This window comes from Asparagus officinalis, chromosome 5 (genome assembly GCF_001876935.1).
Source record: "Asparagus officinalis chromosome 5, Aspof.V1, whole genome shotgun sequence".
In the NCBI taxonomy this organism is placed as follows: domain Eukaryota; kingdom Viridiplantae; phylum Streptophyta; class Magnoliopsida; order Asparagales; family Asparagaceae; genus Asparagus; species Asparagus officinalis.
The window spans coordinates 5,669,588-5,680,146 of record NC_033798.1 but is presented as its reverse complement, the minus strand read 5'-3'; the positions used below and the strand labels follow the sequence as shown (position 1 = coordinate 5,680,146).

At 37.3% G+C, this 10,559-nt stretch overlaps 1 protein-coding gene across 1 annotated transcript; it reads left to right on the top strand.

The window, feature by feature from the left end:
- LOC109842895 (serine/threonine-protein phosphatase PP1-like) lies at positions 321–10,082 on the top strand. Its single transcript, XM_020411803.1, is given in 5 exon segments — positions 321–527; positions 529–656; positions 6,443–7,002; positions 7,085–7,305; positions 9,554–10,082. Coding segments are annotated over 4 exon segments (906 nt in total). The 5' UTR covers positions 321–486; the 3' UTR covers positions 7,262–7,305; positions 9,554–10,082.

Below are 10,559 nucleotides of genomic sequence, written 5' to 3'. Positions count from 1 at the left end.
AAAAAGAATTAAATTAGGCTTAATATGAATCAAACTGGACCTAACATGATAGATCTAGAGAGAACGAAGAGGGGGGAGGCAATGAGGGTATTTTGGGTTTTTATGTTTGTTTTTATCTCTTTATGCTTAGTTGGCATGGTAATTACATGAAAAGGGCTGCAGCACATGATGTGATATTTTTTAGGGCTGCAGCACATGATGTGAAGGGGCTGCAACACATAAATGTTTTAATTTTGGGGTCTTGACATAAATTTCCGAAAAATGAAAAAGAAAAAGAAAAATTCAAATCATATAAAAGTCAAAAAAGGGCAGAAAAGAATCATATCGTCTCCTCCGCCCCATTGGAGTTGCAGTCCTCACTGCCGCCCTATCTCTCGCCGCCCCCCCCCACCCACACACACACACACAAATTTTTTACAGAAAGAAATTAGGGTTAGGGGGAAAAATTTTGGGGTTTGGAGGCAAAATTAGGGTTTGGGGTTTCCGATGGAGGCGGCGTTGCTCGACGATATCATCAAGAGGCTGCTGATCGGCGAGGCCAGGGAAGCAGGTCCAGCTATCGGAGGTGGAGATCAGGCAGCTGTGCGTCGCTTCGAGAGAGATCTTTCTTCAGCAGCCCAATCTCTTGGAGCTCGAAGCTCCCATCAAGATCTGCGGTCAGTTTCTTAACAGCTCTCATTTTGTTCGTTACATTGATTGGATGGAGAAATTGCGATCAAAAGCATTATTTTCGTTTTTTTGCGATGAATATTGTAGTTGTTCGATCGACTAGTTGTAGTAGGATGTTTGTTGGTTTGTCGTCCATGGACTTACTTGAAATTTATGGTGGGAAAAGAGTAACTTTTGTGATCCATAGAGTCCCAGTTATATGAGGAGTTTGATGTGGGTTTATAAGGGTTTGGGTTCCTTCCTTTTAACAGCTGTCTTTTGGAGGTGAGTGCTTCTAGGACCCTTACAAATGATATTGGAGCCAGCTCCACCTTCCTGGTTGCAATTGAGAGGCGTGGGTCGTGATGCCGGTATTGCTGTGTTCACCTGAGACTAGTTTATGCAAAGCCAAAAGGGTGATGGTGGGATTTGTGGTGATTGACTGAGAGTAGAGTAGTGCACGGCGAGCCACGTGGGCATCAGGACTGCGAACGCGTGATCGTATGTGAGGATCCATTTAGTCCCATGTTGACTACGTGGGAAATTTGATGTGTGTTTATAATGGATTTGGGTTACCTGTTCCAACAACTACCTTTTAGGGGTGAGTTTTCCCTTGAAAACTGTTAGAGGGAGGATATCCAAATATTGGCTCCCCATTAGTATGGGACCAAACATACCTAACACAAGCTTTCTTTGCACTACTCTAGTCCCTGTTGGATTCAATCCTGGTATCACCCTTTTGGTTTTGTAAGGTGTGAGTTCTCCTTTGGAAACTAGCTGTCAGAGGGAGGGAAACCAAATCTCGACTCCCCACTAGTATGGGACCTAATGGACCCTAACACGGACTTTCTTTGTACTGATCTAGTCCTTGGCGGACTAAATCATGGTATAACCCCTTTGATTTTGTACTAGACTAGTTCTGGTCAAACTACAGTGTTGGCATTGCCCCTTTGGTTTTGCACAGGACTTGTCCTGATCGAACTGCAATGTTGAAATCATCACTATGGTATTGCACTAAACTAGTCCCGCTCGAACTGCAACCTTGGAATCACCCATTTGGTTTTGCACTAGACTAGTCCTGGTCAAATTTCAATCCTGACATCACCCCTTGGTTTTAAACTAGACTAGTCCGGGTAGAACTGAAGCCTGGCATCACCCTGCTTTGGTTTTGTATAAACTAGAGCCGAGCAAACACTACAAAATTGGTATCAGCAGATTCAGCACCCGTGCCATTCACTGTAACTGGGAAGGTGAGATTGACTCTGACAAGCTAGGTGTTAGTGGGATGTAATTTAGCTCTCGTATATACCCATATTGACTCTTGTTCAGTCAATACCGGATTAAATGGACCTTAACGTTTTACAGCATGAAACAACGAGATGCGACTAAATTAGGGCAATTATGTAATTTGACATATTAGTAAGATTCTCTTCTTTTATTGGATAGTTCGTACATTTACTAGCCAACTTATTATTATCATTTAAAATAAGAAAACCTTTGACATGAAAGATTATAAACTTGAGGATGCTGTGAAATGTGGATTGACCTTTAGCAAATGTGTCTATGCAATTAACTTATTGTTGACTGCATCCAAGCCATATCGTATTTCATCCATGAGAATGTAGGGATACATACTTATTGGATAGGATCTGATATGCCAACTATTTTACAACATAATCACCATGATTTTAAAATTTTAAGCCCTTCTGCTGCAACAAGTTGGTTAGTTAATTGTTTTTTCTGTTATAGAAATGATGATTACTAAGTATTATATGCTTGCCAGTTTGTCAGGTTTATACTGGGAGCATTCTATCGACTGGGTAATGTGTGAGAACTAGGACACTGTCATATGTTCTATAAAGTAGGTCATGGAGAATAGGCTCAGTTGAGCTTCCTAATACTTCTCACTTTGTACTCTGGTCATTGGTTTCAATGGTCGCAATAAAGACTGGTTCTCGGTAGTATGTTAATATTTAGGGTTGATCTGAGTTAATAGGACTGTTCTTTTAGGCTTGGTTTGGTAGGGGGTAAGGGGGAGGTGAGGTGGGGCGAGGTGCAATGATGTGCAAGGAAGGATATACCTTTGTGCTTCTTATTTGGTTTTTTAGTTTTTTTTTTTTTTTTTTGGGGGGGGGGGGGGGGGGGAGAGGAGGCACATTTCTTTTTTTGTTTGGTTGAAGGGATGTGAAGGGCCAGTGTATTGATGAGTTAATTAAAGTACAATAGTATCCTTTTATAGAAATTTTTTTTATTTAAAGAAAAGGACAATTTGGTAATTATGATAAATTGGTGAGAGTATATGAGTCATTATAGAAAGCATCCCCTCTCTTCTCATGTATCCCTCCAAATCGGAGGGATGTTTCTCCCTCTACACTTACCATTTATTTTGCACTTTCTCTTAGTACATGCCAACTCATCTCACCCTCCAAACCCCCCCTGCCAAACATGATTCTTGTTTGTCCCTCACCTCACCCCACCTCCCCTTCTACTAAATCAAGTCTTAGATTCAGAATTTGCACTGTACTGGCAGTGCTTATGGACTATCCTACTCGACCTTTTGAAATTATGACACTTAGGCTGACATTTTGGATTCACTACCAAGAATTAGCGGCCAAGTTCTTACATTTCTTGTGCTTTAGCTTTAATCCTTACTATTCCTTATGTCTGTAATTCCTTATCTTTTAATTTCCTTCAGTAGAGCGTTGCTAAGCCTTTTCCTTCAGTAGGGTGTTGCTAAGCCTTTCTCTGAATTTGTCCTGAAGATATCATGGAATCACATGTGCCTGTAGGTTTTGTGATAAATAAAAATCTTTTAGCCATTTTGAACCATATTGATATATAGTCTGATGCTAGTTATAGTTATATAATTCACTAGATCTGAGCTTGAGCTATGCGTGCACAAATCCTTTTGGGAGAGATACATATGCTTAATAAATAATGATCTGCTACAAAATATTCGTTGAACATGCTGTAAAAAGTTCGGAAAAGCCTTGTTTAAGGCTCCACTTCGCTATACCGCTTTTGGGATGTTTTAGCACCCATTCCAAAATTTGAAAGATTTTACATTGTTTGTGACATATTTTTTCCTTGATATTTACTGTTCTCATTAGGTTTAGCATCGCTTATTTTTTTGCTAAAGCTTGCAAAAACCTGGTAAAGCTTTACTCCTGCTTTTTCTTTCCACAACATTGATGTTCAGTAAGATCCAGGCATTATGTTTTTAACCTTTACACAATGTGATGATTGTCTTTAGAAATATAAGGTAGTTGCATATGGAATGCAGGGAGAATTTAACAAAAATGTTTTTTTCCTTTTTAAAAACTTCCTGATCAAGCATAATCATTTCTTTTTATATTCCTCTGCTGGAGAACTTATGGAAGATAATCTTCACTGTTTGTTAGTTATAAAAATGGGCACATAACATGGAAAACAATTTTTTGTTCATGTAATCTAGATGATTGAAGGGCACTGATACAATTTCCCCATTCTTACTTGATCAATAGACCTGCCCCCATTTCCCTGGATAATACCAGATGCACCTTTGTTCTTTTTCTTTTCGATCATGTGCTTGTTCCAACTAGCAATTAGTTTTCCTCTTTGCTTAATTTTATTTAGTATTGGTTTTCTTACGCTCTTTCCTTCACATTTAATTCTTTATTTAAACATCTTTTTATATTATAAAAAAAATAAGAATCATCATCTAATTCAAATCCTAGTCCTATAGGTCTCAATTAAACTCATGTTGCATGCCCTTGCTTCGGCATTATGGTGGCAAGAAAAATCAGTTGCTTGTTAGCAGATCTTCAAAACTTGCTTGCTTCCACTGAGTTTCATGTAATTATTGTCCTTTTCAAGGTCTATTATTGATTTTTGTGGCGTTACTTAATCAGTCAAATAACTGTATCTAGTGTTTGACCGAGTTGCATGAAAACGGGTATGGGTAGCGGTACGGGTGCGGGTACGAGACATGACACATTTGTAAAGGGGATTGAGATCCTCTACTAAGGCATAGTGCCTCCTAATATCTCCTAATGCATCTCCACCTTTTATTGCATAGTACCTCCTCATATTTTGTGCTTATGCACAAAATGAAATGTGAAGATGCATTAGGAGATATTACGAGGCACTATGTCTTAGTAGAGGATCTTAATCCTTGTAAAGGTATTGTAAAGGTATGGAGACACAACTACGTATATATTGAAATTAATTTTTACATGATGAGATCATTATTATTTTTCAATTTAAGTTTTCTTTATTATGTTGACACAACTACGTCTGGAGACACATTTTAAGTTTCTTTTATCATGTTGATTATTATGAAATAGAAACTACTCATTTTTGAGCTAGACACTTAAATGATCCTTTTAAATCATAGTTTTGAACTCGGGTAAGGGCTAAAACAAACCTGACCCTTGTCTGACGAGTTTCAAGAAATGGATATGAAGTGTAGCATATACATCCAAGAAGCGTATGACAAGTGTTTTAAATTAAAGGTTTTTTAAAATATATACCCTCCAAATTGTCTATATTTTTAAATTTGCCCTCCAAATTATTATAATTTCAATTTTGCCCCCCAAATTGTTTACCTTCCCTACTTTTACCCTCCAAGTTAATTAATGGAGAATCTAATTGGAATATTCTGTTAAAAGACCTAGAGCTTTTTAAAATTGTCTAATTTGCCCTTTAATATATAATTTAAAGATTGAATAAAAAATTGCAAGTGGGAATCCTTTGTTTGCAATGAGTTGGCGTGTGAATCTTTTGTTTCCTTGTAATATTTGGATCTATGATTGAAGTTTATATACGTCAACGTGGTTTAGTCTGAAATTTATAAAAGGACAAGATCTTTTATGGCAAACAATGGGTTAGAATTTCCATTGCCATTATTTAGCCTCTTCAGGTTCAGGTGCGAACTTTTTAAACCGCAACGGTTCGGGTGAGACTGCATCATTTCAAGGGAGATGGCTCCGGTTCTGGTGGGACGGTGTGAGTTTGGCGCGACACGGTTGTTGTTGGCAACAATCTATCTAAGTGTGGTCATGGAGTTTCGGTTGAGTTTCATCGTTGGTTCTTGAGATTTCTCATCACGATGAAGTGGTGTTTGCCGATATCAGACATTGCTGGATTCTCGACACTATATTTTTTGAAAGTGAGGCCTCGGTAACATACTATGGTAATGTTAGGAGAATCAGAAAGAAAGCCAAATAGGTATATCAAAGTAAATTTACCCATGAAGTATTTAGATTTTGACAAAACTTAATGTTGGGGTAAGTTTGAAGAAAGATTACAATTTGAGGGCAAATTCAGAATTATGATGATTTGAGGGGCAAATTTAAAAATACCAAAGATTTGAGGGGTATATATATATATATATATATATATATATATATATATATATATATATATATATATATATATATATGACCCTAAATTAAAACATATATCATTTAATTGACTTCATGTTAAATAAATGTATGTATATATCCAAGAAGTATCCATGGGATTTCGTATGGGTATGTGTCGGGCGGCTTCATGATATAAGTACCCAAGTAACATGACGACTGCTAGGCCATATGAAGAAATAATATATTAAGTGTGTTACGGGGATGATTTTTATTATTTTAAGTGACATTTGATTGTTTACTATATAAATTATTTTATTTTTGATTTTTCTGGGAGAAATTTATCCCAATTTCTGTCAAGAGATTACATGACAATTCTTTTAGCATGGTGTTGTTTTTTCTTTTTGGGTCAATTGCGCCTTTTCTTCTCATTTTTCTTTGTGGCTTTTCAGGTGATATTCATGGCCAATACAGTGACCTTTTGAGACTATTTGAGTATGGAGGCTTCCCACCTGAAGCAAATTATTTATTTTTAGGCGATTATGTTGATCGGGGTAAACAAAGCTTAGAGACGATATGCCTGCTTCTTGCATATAAAATCAAATACCCTGAAAACTTTTTCATTCTCCGAGGAAACCATGAATGTGCTTCTATAAATCGGATTTATGGGTTTTATGATGAATGTAAACGCCGGTTTAATGTGAGACTATGGAAGGTCTTTACAGACTGCTTCAACTGTCTTCCTGTAGCTGCTCTTATAGATGATAAAATCCTTTGCATGCATGGTGGGCTGTCCCCAGATCTGTCAAACTTGGACCAAATCAAAAGTTTATCTCGTCCAACTGATGTTCCGGACACTGGTTTACTCTGTGACTTACTCTGGTCAGATCCTGGTAGAGAGGTTCAAGGTTGGGGAATGAATGATAGAGGAGTTTCATACACTTTTGGTAGTGATAAAGTCCAAGAATTCTTGTCAAAGCATGACCTCGATCTTGTTTGCCGTGCACATCAGGTTACAGACTCTGGAACCTCAAATGTTTAGTCTTTTTGAGTGTGATTTATGGCTTTTTTGTCAAGTTTTTTCTTCAATACAGGTTGTGGAAGATGGCTATGAATTTTTTGCAGATAGACAACTTGTCACTATATTCTCAGCCCCAAATTACTGCGGTGAATTTGATAATGCTGGTGCTATGATGAGTGTCGATGAAACCTTAATGTGCTCTTTTCAGATCCTCAAGCCTGCAGAGAAGAAACCAAAGTTTATGATGTGAACCAAAATCTGATAGTTGCGGATGCTGGTTCACTTGTATTACTGGTATGTTTATTGAATTTTTCATGCTTGTGGTTTTCAATTATTTCTTGTTTTATTTACAGATTCTGGACATAGTGCTTAAGCATTTATTTTACCTGGTAGCTTTTAGAAAGTGTTCATAGCAATTGCCATAAATGGGATCTGCAGTATAAGTTGCACCTTTCTTTTTCCACCTCTTCATCTCCCTTTTTATTTGAAGAAATTATACTTCACATAACTAAACAATAAGGAATTTTTTTTTTGAGAAAACATGTTACCATTATTTGTAGCATTTTTCTCACTCTTTTTTCTTGAGTAGAAGAGCAACATCCAAGCATTGGCACATTTCTTCAGATTTTAGTTTTCAATCTTGTAGAACTCTTGAACCTAGGTTTTTATCCTAGTTATCTCAATCTGGTTTAAAGCAATCAAGATCTTGTCAAATTACCATGCATCTGAACTTTATCATATTAAGTAGTGCTACATTTACTATCATTCTGGTATTCTACTAAATGGTTGGCTGAAGATATTGATAGGAAAGGTTGTATTTCACAAATGTCTGATTTCAATAGGCACTCTCTAATGATTTATCAAACATTACTCATCAAAGCCTCACTATTTTATCGAGACCTAGCGTTTGAATACTTAAATTAGTACCTTTATCTGACAAATAGAAGACTCCATAAAGTGCAATCTTAATCTTTACTTTGTTTTACAAATTTAGCAGGCGAAGTATATCCTAATAGCTTATAGGTTACTTTTTTCCAGCCCATTTTCTGGACTATCGAGTTTTGACAAACTGTTTGATTCCTTCATGTCTGTTATCATAGATGTTGGGTGGCGAACAACAGTCCCATTATTAGTCCTCAGTAGTCATATTTACCTTCCTCAGCTCAACCATACCATCCCTGTGAGAACACATAAATCACGTAGACTTGATTTTAGCCCTTTCCAGCAGGTGGTTCCTCCCCTCTGCTGAAAGCTACTTGGTTGCATGCAGTATCAAGAACTTCTCTCTGATAGGGATTCCTTTTCCCATCCACATGAAGTAACTGGGTTTGCCCTTTATCTGCAACTGAAGCAGCTGCATGCTTTGAATCCTATTGTTTCTATATATCCTCTGCGCCACGGCAGGATGTCAATCTACATTTTCCAGCACCTAATGTAGTTTGATTGCCTGATTGAAAACAATTTCCAATTACTCTTTTCAATACTTTGCTATCTTAATACGCTTGACTCAGTTTATCTCCCAATATCAGGATTTTACCTCATTATTAGCTGATAGTAATTTTTGGGCTGATTGCGGACAGACCCCCCAGTAGTATCATTGTTTTGAACTTACTACCTCTTTGGTTTTATTTTGCAAATGGGCCATGACTTCTGACTTCTGAGTGAATTTTTTGACTCTTTTATCCGCACAGGGTCTATTCAATTAAAAAAAAGACTTCCTCTGAAACGAGTAAAAATATTTCACTCAGGAAGTCTATCTGCAAAAATATAAAACTATAGGGTTAATAACTTAATAAGTTCAAAACAGTAATATTACTGGGGTCTATCCACATTTAACCCTAAATTTCTCTAAGATATTCAGGACATATTTTCCTACTAGAATATGGTGTATCCATGTCTTGTCACGTGTATTCATGTTCTCTACACTTGGTTGAACACTTAAAACTTACAACAAAACTTTTATCAACTACATGCAGATTAAGCATCTATATTCTTTCACCGAGAGATCCCTGTCATATGTTCTACTTTGATATTGATTTCTCATTCAGACATGCTTAAGCAGGATCAGAATCCTTCCTAAAAGGCTTCTACTTGAAGATGTGGGCTTTTTTTATTTTTTATCGATAGGTCCAATTGTATTGTATAGAATCATATCTTTAATCTGCTGATGTTAATATAATCTAGGTGAGGTTTCAGTCAGAACATATCTTTTAGCCATTTGCACCTTTTATCAGAACTTTAAATTCGTCAAAGGCCTACCTTGTGCAGAAAATTATTGGTGAAACCTGCATGCTTGCTTCTTATTATTGATAAGCATGTGCATCCATTTGATGATATAGATTTGGGAGTTAAGTCTAGGATTGGAGTACTTGTGCCTTGGACCTTTTGTTAGAGGCATGCAACTTTTGCATTGAATCCAGTGTATTTCAGTCTCGGAGACCTGTCAAATTCATCGCCTTCAATTTTTTTCTCAAATCGAATTTTTTAGTTTTACTTTAATATCTCATTCTTGTAACAATGCAAATATACTATGTTTCTTCAGCATGTCTCTCTTTGAGTTTCAACCTCCTATCTGACGTGATACCCTTGAGCTTATGGAGATATTCTCAAAGATAATGACGATGCCGAGTCAAGGTCTAAAGAGAGGGGAATTATAAAGGAAGTCCTGAGAAAATGAAAGTGGATCATTCAGCTGGTGATTTTCTAGATGCATTGCTAGCTCGTCAATGGCGAAGCCAGTTTTTTTTTTTGTTGCGTTAAATTTATTTTCCACAGGTGTGAAGGATATAGAACCAACTTATTGGCCTCGATGTTTATGTTCCTTCTCTTCTTCCTCTTCTCGTTTTGCATTGCCTTTAGGACTTGTAACATGGACGAGACATTTGTGGAACTTCTATTTCTTGGACAGTTCGACTCCCATGACCGGAACATTAGTTCAGCAAATGATGGGGAGCAAGGTTTGATTTTTATTACATCTGTAGTGGTGGCAGTGGGGCTTGTTTTTTTTTTTTTTGTTTTTTTTATGTTTAAAAAGCAGTTTTTGCTAAGGATTTGAGGAGAGCTTTGATTCCTGTGGTTTGCATCAATATTTCTCATGTTTTTGCTAAGGATTTGAGGAGAGCTTTGAGCAGAGGGTCTCCTACGTTTCTCTTACGCCTCGTTTGGTACGCGGGAATGGATAGACTTGGGAATGGAATGGAAGAAGGAATGGAATGGATTGCATGTCATTCATGGATGGATTTTCTGGGTACAATCAAATCAAGATGCACCCGGATGATGAAAAGCACACAGGATTCAGAACACCCCTGGGTGTCTTCTGTTATACTGTTATGCCTTTCGGTTTGAAGAATGCCGGTGCTACATATCAACGAGCAATGACGAAGATCTTTCAAGAGCACCTCCGGAAGACCGTCGAATGCTACGTTGATGACCTGGTCGTTAAGAGTCGTGATAAAAACGACCACATTAACGATCTGAAGACAATGTTCGAGCTTATGAGAACTCATCAGCTGAAAATGAATCCGACTAAATCCTTCCTTGGAATGTCG